The 15,341-nt window shown below is 48.3% G+C and overlaps 2 protein-coding genes across 2 annotated transcripts; both read right to left on the bottom strand.

The window, feature by feature from the left end:
* Positions 1–5,619: 5,619 nt before the first annotated feature.
* LOC123452728 lies at positions 5,620–7,026 on the bottom strand. Its single transcript, XM_045129440.1, has 2 exons — positions 6,478–7,026; positions 5,620–6,259 (listed from the first exon to the last, which is right to left on the bottom strand). The coding sequence occupies exons 1-2, from the start codon at positions 6,781–6,783 to the stop codon at positions 6,161–6,163; spliced, it is 405 nt and encodes a 134-aa protein (XP_044985375.1). The 5' UTR covers positions 6,784–7,026; the 3' UTR covers positions 5,620–6,160.
* A 103-nt stretch (positions 7,027–7,129) lies between these two features.
* Positions 7,130–13,111, bottom strand: LOC123452727 (homeobox-leucine zipper protein HOX33). The gene is made up of 18 exons (XM_045129439.1): positions 12,685–13,111; positions 11,341–11,509; positions 11,093–11,199; positions 10,917–11,007; positions 10,726–10,821; positions 10,530–10,643; positions 10,344–10,427; positions 9,939–10,094; positions 9,774–9,848; positions 9,527–9,633; positions 9,248–9,440; positions 8,925–9,113; positions 8,754–8,834; positions 8,532–8,666; positions 8,107–8,429; positions 7,888–7,993; positions 7,625–7,774; positions 7,130–7,540 (listed from the first exon to the last, which is right to left on the bottom strand). The coding sequence occupies exons 1-18, from the start codon at positions 12,996–12,998 to the stop codon at positions 7,388–7,390; spliced, it is 2,643 nt and encodes an 880-aa protein (XP_044985374.1). The 5' UTR covers positions 12,999–13,111; the 3' UTR covers positions 7,130–7,387.
* Positions 13,112–15,341: the final 2,230 nt, after the last annotated feature.

Here is a 15,341-nt window from a genome sequence, read left to right as displayed (position 1 = left end):
ACGCACACAGTTGGCATGTTTTAATTAAGTTAACTTCAAGTTATCTAGAACCAGTGTTAAACAAAGTTTCCACGTTGCCACATAACCGCGGGCACGGCTTTCCGAAAAGATTTAACCCTGCAGGGGTGCTCCAACTAGTCCATCACAAATTACCACAAGCCGCATAGAAATCCTCAATCACGAAGCTCGCGATCTCGTCGGATTCCCTAGTGGAAAACCTCAACTCTGAGATTACCCAAAGCATCACCGGAATCCCGATGCACAAGATATTCTGTTAAAGGTAAAACTAATCCAGCAAGGCCGCCCGACGTGTCGACGATCCCGATAGGAGTCGCGTACCTCGTTCTGAGGACACGACAGATGAGCGATGGTTACCACGCCAAACGCCGAGTTGCCCCGGGTAGCGTTAATAAGCTGCTCTGTTTTGGACCAACACTCATGAGGAGCACTGGCCCGGGGGTTGATTAAAATAGTCCGCGGGTGCCGGCGGGTCCCTATGCAATTTTATTAGGTGATTAGGCAAATGTAGTACCAATGTTGGGCCTTGCTAGACAAGCTTTAATCTAAAACGAATTATCAAGGGGGTCCCCATAACAACCCCGATCGTGTTAGGAGCGCTCAATTATGGAACATAACACCGGTAGCCGGAAACTAAGGGGGCAAAGGTGGAACAAAACACCAGGCTAGAAAGGCCGAGCCTTCCACCTTTTACCAAGTATATAGGTCCATTAAATTAAATAGCATTAATATGGTGATATAACAAGGAACCCATGTTTTCACATGGAAGCATCTGCACCTGCAACTAGCAACGCTATCAACAGGGTTAAGCAAGCAATAACATAGCCAATCAGTGGTTTGCTAGGTCGAACAGGTTGAAGGGTAACATGGCATTGTTGAAGAGGCTGGTATTTAACATGTGGTAGGCAACGAGACATAATCGACAGAAACGGTAAACTAGCATGGCAATGATAGTAATGGTATCTAGGGAAATGATCATCTTGCCTGAGATCCCGCTTAGAAGAAGAATGCCTCCGTGAAGCAGACGAACCGACGTAGTCGAACGGGTCCTCACAATCCGGCACGCTGCGGAACTCTATCGAGACGGGGAAAACCGGAAACAAGCATCAACACACGATATTCAACACACGATGCACAACACAAATGATGCATGAGCAGCTGAATACATGCAAGTCACGACATGACAATTCACACAATCAAACACTACACATTAAGTGAATTTCAATATGCAACGAGTTGCATATTGACGAAACTCCACGTTAATTATTTAGTTCTATCCCGATTAGATACACGGCCATATTAAATGTGATTAAACATGGCAAGAGGTGAAGCATAATTAATCTACCTATCTAGGCATTTTAAATGAGGTCGGAAATGACATATAGCACCTCCGAGACAACCTCACATGTTAATTTACAATTTTGTCCAGATCTGAATTAACGCGTTTAATTAGTTGTTTAACAGCTAAACAAATAGGTTCACGTGATTCTACGTGTCATTTCAAGCAACCTACACATAAAGAACATCTCCACGGAGCTACGGATCAAAAGATACAAGCACCGCAAGATATGATGGCATGAATGCAATATGTGTGCAACGACGGTCACGAGCACTTCAAAACACACAAACAGCAAGAGAAAATGAAACTACACGAGATTCTAAGCAAGTTTCATGTAGGACACGATCACAACAGAGCTACGGATCCACATCTACGAGCAAAACGAGAAAACACTACAATCTGCCAAAATCAGCCACATAGCATTTTCTACGCCCCACAACTACGGCTACACAACTCCGATTGCTCAAGCAAGGCATGACACGGAAGAGGGCAAGAATCACTACTACAAACAACTAACAACAACTACCATGGTAGCAAGGAGCACTAGGAAAAGAAGACACAAAATGGCATCTCACACACAATTTCGGACTTAGTGAAAATTACACCTCATGAAAGTGCAGTTTTCAGCCTGAAGGCATATTGACAGCAGCAAAACCATAAGCTAAAGGGCTCCAAATGGCATGAAACTTTACAGCATGCTAGAGAAACACAAGGGGTACAACTAACTCCATTGTACCAACCTCAAAAGAGCTACATATCACAAGATGCAAGCTGGACAAGACAGCAACAAAATATAACAGATTCCAGACTTAGAAATATTTCAGCTCCTCCAAATCAGCACTATTTTCAGCAACTTGAGAGCAATCAAACCACACCTAAACATGCATTTCTATTGCAACCAAAAATACCAGGGGCTAGACTAAACACCCAAGAAGAACTCCCTAGTTGACAACTCCGTCAAACGAAGAACGGATTAAATCCTACGAATCAAACAAAAGGGCAACATGGCAAAATATCTCGCGAACTAACTTACTCAAAAGCTAAAACTAAATGCACAGAAAAATCACAAGGATTTTTCTACCCGAAAGCATATAAAACATGTGGGGTTGCAACACTAAAATATCGCGACAATTAAATGCGAGAAAATAACCTATATGCGGGAAAATAAACTAGAGGCAATTCCCTACACGCAAAAATACAAATGACCGCTCTAAAATGCATGGAAAAATGGTCCCTAAAACATGGGCATTTCTAAAACGGCATTCGGGCAATACGGTCTAGCGCGAAAAATAAATACGGCGTCTATCCTATATAAACAGCACGGTAAACAATGCATTTGGCACGCTAAACTAAATCGAACAAATACGCAAGGTGCACAAACGTAATCTAAGCGTAAACTACGCGAAAACCATATATTACACGCTTCGTTCCGACTTACGGATTGAAAGATACAGACGTTTTAAATATCTATTAAGCCTGAAATAATAAAACCGGATTAAATCCTAAGACAACTACTGGGCCGAATCATGTGGCGCATTTGCTAAGACATGCGCGGGCGTAAAATAGAGGGGTCTGGTGGTGTTCTCACCTTGGGTCGGCCCGGGTTGGTTGAGGAGGGGACCGAGGCCTGGTCGGCGGCGTTCCTGGGCCAGGGAGCCATCGGGGAGGCCCAGGAGCGGGACAGGGAGGCGGCCCACGAGGAGGCACGGGCCAGGGAGCCATCGGGAGGCTCTGGAACAGACCCCGTCGTCCTCCTTCGCAGGAGCCCCCAGCGGCGGCGAGGTTCCGATGACAGCTCCGACTACAGGGCGGTCCCCAACGACGACGGGTGGCCGGAGGGCGGCGCCGCCTCGCGGATCTGGCCGCCGACGGGCTGCGACGAGGGAAACACACGGCAGCGGGGCGAGGCGATGGCAGGCAGCGGCGGCCCGAGCAGCTCGGCCATGGCTGGCAGGTACAGGGGCGGGCGAGGGCGGACGCTGGCGGCGAGGCACCGGGTAGGCGACGGGGCCGGATGCTGGCGGCGAGGCACCGGGCAGGTGGCGGGGCCGGTCGGGGACGGGCACGGGAGCTCGGTCCGTGCTGGTGGCGGGGAGCTTGGGCCCAGATGGGCTCGGGCGGGCCCAATGCGGGCTCCGCGGGCCGACGGCTGGAGGAGGGAGACAGGGGCGATGGGGTGGAGGCTGCACACTGCTTCGCACGGAAAATGAGGTGGAAGAGGGGCTTGCTGTCTAAATTAAAGGATGGGGTGTTTAAATAGGAAAGGGGGCTAGGGTTAGGGGTTTTCTGGGCCGATTTCGACCGCACGATCGAAAACGGATGGCTTCTGTCGCGGAGTGTGGTTAGGTGGCTGTGTAGAGATGCTTAGGCTAAGATGAGAGGGAAGGGGTGCGTCTGTGACACGTGTTTTAAAACACCGACAAACGTCCGAGGGTAGACCGAATACGGTGCCGCTACGGTCGACCGTTCAGGTACCAGACGGACTCCGATCGCGACGAAATTCGACAGGCGGCCTAGCTATATTAAAATAACACCGCACGTCAAATCTCACCCCAATCAGAGAAAGTTTTACGCTCACTTTTAAAAACAGGGTTTGACGATGCCGCGGGCACGTGCGTGTGCGGTTGGACTCAGAACGGACAACGACGAGAACCGGCAACTACTAACGAATGCAAGTTTTTTTTGAAAACTAGCGGCAACGGAGATGCCGATGCAATGCAGATGATGCGCATGATGCGATGCTGATGCGACAAATAAAACAGGCACACGACGAAAACGGAAAGGAAAGGGAATCTTCTGGAACGTCGGCATCGGACTGTCACAACTGTCCTACGCTACAAGAGGATCTCGCCCCGAGATCCAAGAATGAAAGGGGGAGAGGATGAGAAAGAACAAGAGGTAGTACCGCTGGGGCTTGCGGTAGTACCGCTAGGGACAGCGGTAGTACCGCTGCCCCCAAGCGGTAGTATCGCCAGGGGCGTGCTGACAGTGGGGGTAACGGTTGGACTTGTTCCCCCACTATATAAAGGGTTCACCTACCTCACAAACCCTACCTTTGATCCTCCAAGACTCCATTGTTGCTCCCTAAGCTCATATGTGCCCGATCTCTCTCCCTAACCAATCAAACTTGTTGATTTCCTAGGGATTGGTTGAGAAGGCCAAGATCTACACTTCCACCAAGAGAAAATTGATTCCCCCCACTAATCCCTTGCGGATCTTGTTACTCTTGGGTGTTTGAGCACCCTAGACAGTTGAGGTCACCTCGGAGCCACATTGATTATGGTGAAGCTCTGTGGTCTTGTTGGGAGCCTCCAAGCTTTGTGTGGAGATAGCCCCAACCTTGCTTGTAAAGGTTCGGTCGCCGCCTTCAAGGGCACCTATAGTGGAATCATGGCACCTTGCATTGTGTGAGGGCGTGAGGAGAATACGGTGGCCCTAGCGGCTTATTGGGGAGCATTGTGCCTCCACACCGCTTCAACGGAGACGTACTTCCTGTCAAAGGGAAGGAACTTCGGTAACACATCCTCGTCTTCATCGGTTCCACTTGTGGTTATCTCTTACCTTTACATTATGTATGTTATTGTTGTAGAGTATTTCTGACTTGTTTTAGCGGTTATAGTTGGTAGCATCATATAGGTTGCTCACCTAGTTATTATTTTAGAGAACCTTTATGTTGCTAACCCTAACTTGTTAAGAAAAACTAAAAATTGGTAGTTGCCTATTGACCCCCCCCCTCTAGTCAACCATATCGATCCTTTCAGCATCCAAGGAGATCAAACACAATTTCATCTACAACTACTGCACCAACAAAGAAGAGGCAATCAACCACACCTACTGCTGCTGCTCCTCCCAGGAAGAAAGCTACTGCTGCTGCACCTTCTTCTGATGCACCTGCTGCTGCTACACCTAGTGCTCCTCCAAGGAAGAAAGCTATTATTGCTGCACCTGCAGCTACTGCACCTAGTGCTCCTCCAAGGAGGTCTCCAAGGAAGAATGCTACCCCTGCTCCTAGTGCTCCTCCAAGGAGGGGAATATTTCAGTCTCCAAGACAAACTAGAAGAAATAGAACTGTTTCCTACAAGATGAAAGAATATCTATATACATCTGGTAACTAGTTGGTGCTGCCTTTGTTGGCTGTGAGTGTTGTTGAACTATTTATGTTGTTAGTGCCTTTGTTGGCTCTGAGTGATGATGAATTATGTAAGATGTTGAACTGTGTATGCCGTTGAACTATGTATGATGTTGAACTATATATCTTGTTGTCCAATCTACATTAGCATATCAAGAACCATCTTCATCACATTCAGAGTACACTGAGCATATTTGGGAGATCGATACAATACCATTACATAACTAATAGGTAGCATATTTGGGAGATCCATACAATACCATTACATAACCATGATGATAGCACTAATAAGTGCCATATTACATCAGCCTAACTTGAGCATAACTAAGAAGTAGCATATTAGATGCTCATTCATCTAAGATGCATTGATACCATTCAGCTTGACCTTGCTCTGTTCCACCACCTTTTCAAGCTCACTGATCTGGATCTGCAACTTGCTCTTCTCTTCATCAAGTTTCAACTTCATGTTCCTAACGACAGTGGCTTGAGAAACTGTCAGGTTCTTCAGCAAGTCATACTTCTCCTGCAGTTTGATTTCATCAGTTTTCCTTGCCATATGAACCCTCTGCTCCTGGGCATCCAAGAGGCCATTGACATCTTCAACCAACCTGTTTTTCTTTCAGTGTGTGAATAGCAAATGAGTTCATCAGATTGTCCTCAATCCTGTTTTTCTTTCAATCTTCATACATGTCCCACAACTTGGCCAATGCATTCTTTATTGTAGTCGACCAAGATGAATCAATCCATTCAACCAGACCATAGTTTTTATCCTCCTATAAGACAATCATATATGAGCTCTAAATTAACAACTATAAATCAGTGCCACAACCCTATGCACTTGAGGCAGCCACAACCATATCACTAGTAAAGAACGAACTACATATAAACAAATCACACCATATCCAAAGCACTAGTGGTCACTAACATATAAACAATTAACTACCAAAGCACTAACTACTGACAAAATCAGTGCCACAAAAAGCATCAGTACCTTCTCGGGACAGGCAAGGAACCTCCTGCCAGTAGGGGTTCCCTCGAAAGCAACATGCCTCTCTGCTGCCTTCCCATGCCCGTGGCAGAACACATCAATGTGAGTTTCAATTCCCGCGAAATCGGAGTCCTCCGTGGTAGCAGGGAGCTGCATGTGCAAAGGAAAGACATAAATTGTGAAAGTGATCAGAACAAAATCAACAAAGAAATCCCCGAATCCTAACCCTAACCCTAGTTCAACTGACATACATGCCATCGTCGGAAGCAGGGCTAAGGTAATGGAAGGAACTCTTGCTGCTATCCCCATCACTCTAGGACATCATCGCGAGGCATCGTCAGCGGTTGGAGATGTGCCAGGGGCGGCGGCGGTGGTGGCGACGAACAACGGAGAGGGAGAAGCAGAGAGCGAGGAGCAAGGAAGTGAGGGGTACCGATTCCGATTCATGGGGTTAGTTCGAACTTGGTCATTGCACAGAGCGAACGAACCATCATATCAATATGCACTCTGAGCTATGCATATTTAATGCTCACCTACAAGCAAAACTATCCTAGCAAAATGCTAGCCAGGTGAAAGTTCCTTTGACTGGCAGAGGGCATGACGTCAAGGGAACCCTGACCTGACACAAGCAAGCCACACAGGGCACAGGGGTGGGTAGGGTACGCAAAGCAAGTTACAAGAACCGCAAGCCACTGTTCGGTTCATCACACACACTGACTGACTGACAGTTACACACACACATACATAGGTCTTTCTTGTCGATCAGGAAGGAATGCCAACTATGTTTCGGTTCACGGCAACAAACATGCAAACCATAGGTCCATAGATAGGATGGTTACATAGATAGATAACTGAACCATACAAAACGAACGGCAGTTTTCAGGTCTTTTGATCAAGCAGATGGGCGAGGCGGTCACAGGAAGGTCCAGTTGACGAACATGAAGGCAAGGCAGTGCGGCGCGCCCGCCACGTCATCACCCACCACCTTCCACGCCACCGCCTGCTCGTATGACGCCTGCCGCCCCATGCTCGACTTGCACACGCCCCCGGGGAGGTACGCGAAACCCTGCATCATCAAATGGAACATCTCATTCAGTCATCTACTCATGTAACCAACGGAGGTGCATTGCTGCTGGTCAGTTGAAGTTACCTGCTGCATGACCTTGGAGAACTCGGCGCACAGCGCCTTGCGCCCCTCGTCGTCCAGGATCGCCTCCAGCGAGATGTCCTGCAGGTTCACCAGCGTCGTCTCCAGCATGTCAAGGGCCGCGTTGTTGCCGAAGGTGAACATCGGAGCAGGCTGCCAAAAAAAGACACCCTTGGCACGGTTAGATGGTGGGTTTCAGGATAAGAAATTTTTTCATTCCTTTTTGGAGTAGCAGCACAGGCAAAACAACTGACTGAGAAAATCACCTTCAGAGAGCAGCAGAGTATGGCGTCGCTGTGGTTCCACAGGAGCTTCAGGGGAGAATCCGCTTCTTCAGTGTCCAACCAACGGATCTCTTCTCCAGTGTGAGCCCTGCAAGTTTTCACAACTTGAGAAACAGTGGGCAACAACAAAAGCATACATGATTTCAGGATAAGGCGATAAGGCCGCAACATGCCAACCCCAAGTAGAGGGTTTTATTTTACCTGTAGCTCCTGCCAATCCAGCTAGCGAGGGTAAGCGCCTCGGGGGAGCCCGGAGGGTGCTTCAGTTGGATCTGTGAGCCGAGGCGAGAAGGAGCTATTGCCATGGCCACCCTCTGCACGGATGCCATAACAGCCCTCACATACTGCCTCGCCATTGCTGCCACGCTTTCTCGGAGGTGGTTCTCAAATGAGAACTGGAAGGCAATGGTCAAGACCGACCTCGTGCAGCCACCGGGGGAGTCACCTGAACCGCGCAAAGCTCCACCAGATCCAACCTCAAGGGCAGACGCAAGGTCAAGTGTGCGTGTGGCAGATGGCACATCCTGCAGTCCAGGGTATAATCAACTAGTTAGCACTTAGTTGTGGCATAACGAAAACCAGATGAGCCTTAGGAATATATAGCAGCATTTTTCAAATGTACTAACCGTCTTTGTGTCCAGAGGTATAACACGGAAGCCTGAGGGTAGCAGCGGCGCATCATCAGCAAAAGATTCATCAATAGGTGCAAAGACAAGCTGCGCACAAGCGCCTGAAGCATTCTCATCAACACCGCTGCAAAGCTGGGGGGTACCAAAATAACATCATACCATCAGGACACTGGCAACTATATAGAACATCCTAACGAAACAGACAGGAAAACACCATACCTGCAGAAGGTACATATCTCGTGCAAGAAGCACCTCGTCGTGGCTAAAACCATGTCCTTCCAGCCTAAGGACCTCAAGGAACTGCAAATAAAAAAAAATCTAGCTTGATGCACTGATACTGGCAATCCATTATGCTGAGAGAACTGAGAAAGGGCTGAATTGACTCGTTACCTCTTCATGCTCCAGGGTGTGCGCGAGTGGCAGTATAACCTGATTTCCCATGAACCCACCAGCTCTTAAACCTGGAACTGCGTACGGGCTGGCCCTCAAAGAGGCAGCAGAATAAGCATCAACACCAGGATCAGCCCATTCGGAGCGATGCTCCCTCAGAAATCGCACAAGTAAAGCAGGAGGGACATCCTACATTATCCAGAAGTACACTTGGTTAAGTATGATAGGAGGAATAAATCTGGTGATGTGGAACAACCGAACAAACATAAAGATTGTCCATGTAAAAAGAGGATCAATAAACTGAATAGGGTATCAGTAAATACCTGCACTAGCATTGATGCCTTTGCACACAAAATGCCACCTCCGATAGCAGAAAAGAGCGGGGAAGGGCTGATGTGGGATCCAACAAGCTTGTTTGGTGATGAGTTTACTGTGATGGTAATATCCTCAGCACCATCACTCGTCAACAAAGACCAACCATCATCTGGAAATCCACTCACAGCATCGTTGAAGCCTCTGCAAAGTCAGTGTATCGAGTTTAGAGACATTGTAGACAAATGCAGATGCCTTGAAGACCACATGGCCATTCTAATGTTACTGACCTGCTGAGCCTTTGGCTGAAGGTTCTGAGAACTGCAGGCTGGCGTCCAGCACCGTAGGGGATTTCACCACTTGATTCATGCGCGATTTGCCTGATGTGTCGCAGTGCCTGCACGTAAAGAGCCATTAGCATGAAGAGAAAATGATTTGCCTGACATGTCACTCGTGAATCGATAAACTAACAAATTCAGCTTTGCTACAGAAGGCCAACGAATGGGGGGCAACAACCAAATGGAATGGCACACATACCGCAATAGTCATCTTCTGTGCAACGATCTTTGGAGATTCATAGAGCGGTCTAAGGACTTCAGGCACACTCCAAGCCTATAGATACATAGAATTTATAAGATGGATTTCTTGCAACAGTACTCAAGTGTGACACTCACTGATATGAAAGCCTTTGTTGTCACTTACATCCAAATCAACATGATCCACAATGTGGATCATGGAGCCACCTCCCTCGCACGGTCGAATCAGATAACCACTAGGGAGCACCTCGGCTCTAATAAAACCAGGAGTGTTAGGCCCAGATGGACCACCCGTGGACTGGGTCAATGACCTTTCACAGATCTGCAGAACAACAGCATCACACTATAAGCAACACTGTGGGGTACTTACTGCAATTGTGAAGAAATGGCAGCAAAAGCACCATCACAAACAGAATCATTACACCAGAGTTATAAGTCACAGTAATAATGTTCATCCAAACAGATTGAGCCCAATCAGAACATGACAAAGACCAACAACAATCAACAGCGACAGGAGACATGTATACTGTTTGGTAAGATCATAACAAGCAATTAAAGATCAGTTTAATACCACAAGACTGCCATCTTCAAGGCCGCAGGTGTAGCGGAGCGTCCAGAAATCGCGTGGAGCCGCCAAAGTCGTCGGCGCATAAGTCTAAGAAATTGAAATGGCAATGATCATCACCAACAACCAATAGATCCACTAGTAAAGCAACAAACATATGAAACTGTAACTTAATTGTGAGCAGATACACACCTGCATGTAGATTAACTCGATAGTTCCACCATTACCCGTAGGGAAGACATGGAGGATATCAACGCAACGACAGTCGCGATACCAAGATGGACGATCCTTGAGGATCTCCGCAACCTAAAAACGAAGCTTGTTAGGAGCTGCCTAGTAACTGCAGAAAGAAAATAAATAAAAGCAATGTCAATGAGCAACATCATACCTTTGTGGGCTCAAGGCTCACAAGACCGCAAGCTCGGGCTGCTACGCCAATACAATTGTGCGAAACAGCGATGATTCCAATGGAATCCGGACCAGGCTGCAGCCAAGTTCCAGTTTAGAGCGGTTAGAACAAACTTGGTAGAAAGCCAGCACAACGTGCACTGCTATCATCATGTACAATGAAGGCATTACCTTCATTCCCATCATTTGCACCCATTCGACAGCGGTTCCGGTCGCCTTGGACATGAACGCTGTCAAGGTCTCCTCAGCGATTGCGAGAAGACTGCACAAGACAAACAGCATCTCAGCAAGACATGCCTCGACCAAACCCCATTTACCTAAGAAATGAGACTCGGCATTGCACTTACCCAGCTGGGTTGTTTGCATCCCTCTGCGGACGCGGTGCTGCTAGGGCTTGCTGCTGACCACTCGTCACCACAGACTCGCAGCTCGTGTCCGTGGTGGCCGCAGAAGCCTGCAGGGATTGCAAGAAAATGTCACCACAGGTGAAACAAGAAAGGCAATAGCCACTGAATCCTCTGAATCAGCAACACAGCATGAAACCACATCAAGTACACAAGCACACATAGCATTTTAAAGGGCAGTGTGAGCTCACATTGTGGATCTTAGTCTTGAGGCTCTTGGCCGACACGTTCTCGTAGACGAGACGCGACACCTGCTTCTGCAGCCGGTCATTCTCCTCCATGAGCAGCTTGTTCATCGCGGTCAGCTTCCGGTTCACCGTCTGCATGCGGGAGGACTCCTTGCGCTGCTTCTCCCGGCACCTATCACAAGAAAAAGCCACACGATTCAGTTCGGTGGCACGCGCACCTGGATAAAACTAGTGCTGAAAGGATAGCGGGTGGCCTCTAACACAATGATATTCTTGTTATTAGGCAAAGGCAAGATCCTGCAATGTGCCCCCCTTATGTCATAAAGTGTGCCTCATCAAATCAAACAGGAACAAGGCACAAAAAGCCCTTTGCAAAAGAGACAAATGGTTAATACTACTATGCAAATGGAACAGATATGTGTGAATCATTGCCTAATTGACAGTGATGTGTGTGTGTGTGTGCCTGCATCTGCGAAAGTCCACACCAGATTTCAACATCTTGTAATGGGTAGAAGATTCTTGGGCCATGTTTCCCCTTCATGGGTACTGTATGATACTAGCAAACTACTACTGCCAAGAAGTGATGTTCTTCTTCATGTTCTTACACAGATTTACCAAGCACAGGAAAAAGATGTTGCCCTACATGTACCCATCCACTAAAGATTCAACAATAAAGTAACATAAGAGATGAAGTTAAAATAAGATAGCACAGTAAACAAGAACACCGGCACACGAGACAGTGGCGAGAGGATGCACAGGAAACAAGAAATGCCCGAGGGAATATTTGTTGGAGAAACCCATTGCAGCACCAAAACAGTAGAGCCCAGATTTGGGAGTGACAGTCACAGCCCAAATCTTCCCATATAAATCCAACGGAAGACATGTGAGATTGTTTGACCAGGAAATCCACAAATGGCAAAGAACAGTGGGGGCGCAGGGCCCAAATCAGCGCGGAGAGCTTGTCAAAAATCTTGAGAAGATGCTCGGATAAAAATAGAGCCTAAACAAAGACCAGATGCGAGCTAGCAGCAGGCAGAGGCCGTCCTTTATTTTAGGCGTTTGTTTGCATTTGATGGAGACACATTTGAACCTCCAAGAACAGAGTAAAGAAGGCACCAAATAAACCATACAGAAGATAACCTGCCACTCCCAAAATTTCCCCCAAGCTTGGCCCTTTCCGCGAGAGAGAAAATCACAGGAGCTCGTCGCATTGCTGAAATCCACGCCCCAGAAAAAATGCCCCTCTTGCAGAACGCAGAGGAAGCTGGTTTCCCGCATTCCCGGCAGCGGCAGACGAAAACCTAGAGCGGCCCAGATCGGGGAGGGAGAGGGGGAGAGGGTGCTGACCTTCGGTTCTGGAACCAGACCTTGATCTGCTTGGGCTCGATGTTGCAGAGGATGGGGCAGTCCCGGATGATCTGCTGGCGGCGGAGGGAGCTGGGCTTGGGGCACTCGTTGTAGACGCGCTCGAGCGCCTCCACCTGCTCCGGCGTGTAGCGGACGTACTTGCCCGTGTCCACCTGCGGCGCCGCCGCCCCAGGGGAGAGCCTCGCCATCTTGCCGGCGCCGCTGTCTGTCGCCGCTGCTGGTGCTGCTACGCGAAGAGGATGGGGAGGAGGAGGATGATGGGGGTGAGGAGGCCAAGGGCGGTGGCGCGTCATGGCCTGCGAGAGGGAGAGGAGGAGGAGGGGGCGGGGAGGCGTGCTCCGCTGCGGGTCGCCATGCCGCTCGCTTTCCGGTTTCTTGGGGGGTGGTTGGTGTTGGAAGGGGTGAGCACGCCCTGCCTGCCCTCGTTTTAATACTGCGCCCGGTCCAGTGGCCAAGCCAGGACTGACAGTGACCCCTCTACTCCCTCCCTCTCTCTCTACACTCAGTCTTTCTCTCCCTACACTCAGCCTCTCTCTCTCTCTCTCTTCACTTTTGTGTTGGGTATATTTCAGATTGGAATGAAACATTTCCTTCCCAGACATGACTTGCTTACCCTTTTCTTTACAATGCTTATTAAACACCACTGCATGTTTACAAATTACTTGCAAACTACGTATAGTGCATCACTTATTACAAACTTCACTGCAGTTTTTTTTTACTGGCGCTGGTGTGGTGTCTAAAGATAATTGAAGTTCAAAGCAGAGAGATTACATAACGGGATGGCTTGGGCATGGTTACAGTGGGATGGGACGTGAGGGGACAGCTTTAAGCATCGCATTGCAAGGCTCCAGTCCAGTGTCACAGAAGCAGGATTCCTTAAGGAATCGCAGGCCCAGAAGAAAGATTCTTCAGGCGTGGAGCGGGGGTTATAGTAGCAGTAAAAAAAGAAATTGCCACCGCTTTTTAGAGACCAGACCGGCGTGGGTGTTTTTATTTGTTTGTTTTTAAAATCAGGCTTCCATTCTTTCAAGATTGACACTTTGCTTTTTCTTTCTTTCATGTAGTCTTTTTATCCCCCGTGTGTTGTAAACAAAGCTTGGCAGAGAAATGCGCTGCTGCTGATATTAATAGATGAAAAAAGGGGCAAAGAAAGATGTGTGGTTTTTTGCTGCAAGATATTGGCATGGAAAGAATGGAATGAAGGGGGATCAGCTGGAGAAAAAAGGAAAAAAGATGGGATGAGATGAGATGATGCAGGGTGGCGGGCCTGCAGGAAAGAAAAGGCTTTTTATGCTCTGTTATCGATACTGTTTGCTCCTGCAAATCTAAACAGTCAAGGCCACTGCGCCATCGCCGCAGACACCCCGGGATCTTCTGCGGGGGTGCTGGCCGGCGGTGACGGCGTCGTCCGGCATGGCCGGTGCTGGTGGAAGGGAGATGCGGGAGGGGGCGGCCGCAGAGGATCCGGCCCCTGGGTGGTGGTGTTGGGCCCGTATGCTGGACGAGGAGGAGGGTGGCGAGACGAGGGCCACTCGGGTTGACCGGTCTAGGACCGCGCGATCGGGGAACGGGCACGTGGTCTGGACGGCTGCGATTCGGCCGCGTGGCTACCCCGCCGTTTCTGTGGCCTCCCGGATCGTGTTTTTCCTTACCGAAAATGTGCTCTCTTTTGCCCTGGAGAAAAGGAAAATGTTCACTCCGTCCTAAAATAGGTGTCTTAATTTTATACTATTTTTAATATAAAGTTGTACTAATCTTAAGGCATTTATTTTAGAACACAGGAAGTATATATCACTGTAAACCATGATGAATTTTTTGCCTAAACATTCGTCTTCGGATGATTTCTCTATCTCAGTTTAGATTACCTTTTCCGAGTTTAGATTAATCAGTTCTATGGACCTAAGCTTTCACATCATAGCCTCTTTATTTTGGCGAATGGCCCCACGACTATATTGCCAACAATCAGTAGTATAATGCGCCTCAGAAATAAAGAAAATTACAAACGGATCCTTTAAGAGCTGATTCACCACATCCATCAACGCGAGAAGACGGTGCGCGTCGTCGTCGCTCCTGTCAGGAGCCGACGAAACCATTAGATAAGCGCACGAGCCCATGACATAGCCCTCGACAAGAGTAACCAAACCTGAAACCCATGAATGAACAGAACCTTCTGTAACACCCCTCAAAAAATCATGTTTTTATTATTTAAAATTTTGTCATAAATAAATAATATGTGTAGACGCGCCACGTGAAAGAATCAAAAAATCATGGTGCATCCTAGGGTGTACACGCGCGATTTGCGTGGCTAAGGTTCCGGCCGAACATAACGCAACACACAATAGGCTCAGCGCACACTGTTTTCAAAGGCGACGGAGATGAACCGTGTGCGATAACGAATGACTGAGATTGTAAGAGAAGCCAAATTTCCATCATCGTTTGTCCTTGAGCTCTTAATAACCATCGCACTTTTCCGGTTGTCTGGCCACTTTGTCCCAGAACTCTCTTAAGGGTCGTTCATGGCAGTGCGCTGCACAGTAACTGGTAAGGAGGCGACGGCATCCCGATGTGCCGAGTTCCTCGCCTCTCGCGACCGCACACATGACAAGGAAGCGATGGCATCCCACCGCGTCGAGTTC

Source organism: Hordeum vulgare, chromosome 5H (assembly GCF_904849725.1).
Source record: "Hordeum vulgare subsp. vulgare chromosome 5H, MorexV3_pseudomolecules_assembly, whole genome shotgun sequence".
Lineage (NCBI taxonomy): Eukaryota > Viridiplantae > Streptophyta > Magnoliopsida > Poales > Poaceae > Hordeum > Hordeum vulgare.
Note: the sequence above shows the minus strand (reverse complement) of the source record. Positions and strands in the feature narration are given on the sequence as shown.

Excerpts from the sequence above, each read along its gene's own strand:
- LOC123452728 (XM_045129440.1), bottom strand. The coding sequence starts at position 6,783 with ATGGGGATAGCAGCAAGAGTTCCTTCCATTACCTTAGCCCTGCTTCCG. Across the intron at positions 6,260-6,477 it reads TCCTTGCCTGTCCCGAGAAG|GAGGATAAAAACTATGGTCT; the intron begins GTACTGATGCTT and ends ATTGTCTTATAG.
- LOC123452727 (XM_045129439.1), bottom strand. The coding sequence starts at position 12,998 with ATGACGCGCCACCGCCCTTGGCCTCCTCACCCCCATCATCCTCCTCCT. Across the intron at positions 10,822-10,916 it reads TGCAAATGATGGGAATGAAG|CCTGGTCCGGATTCCATTGG; the intron begins GTAATGCCTTCA and ends ACTTGGCTGCAG. Across the intron at positions 9,634-9,773 it reads CACAGAAGATGACTATTGCG|GCACTGCGACACATCAGGCA; the intron begins GTATGTGTGCCA and ends CTTTACGTGCAG.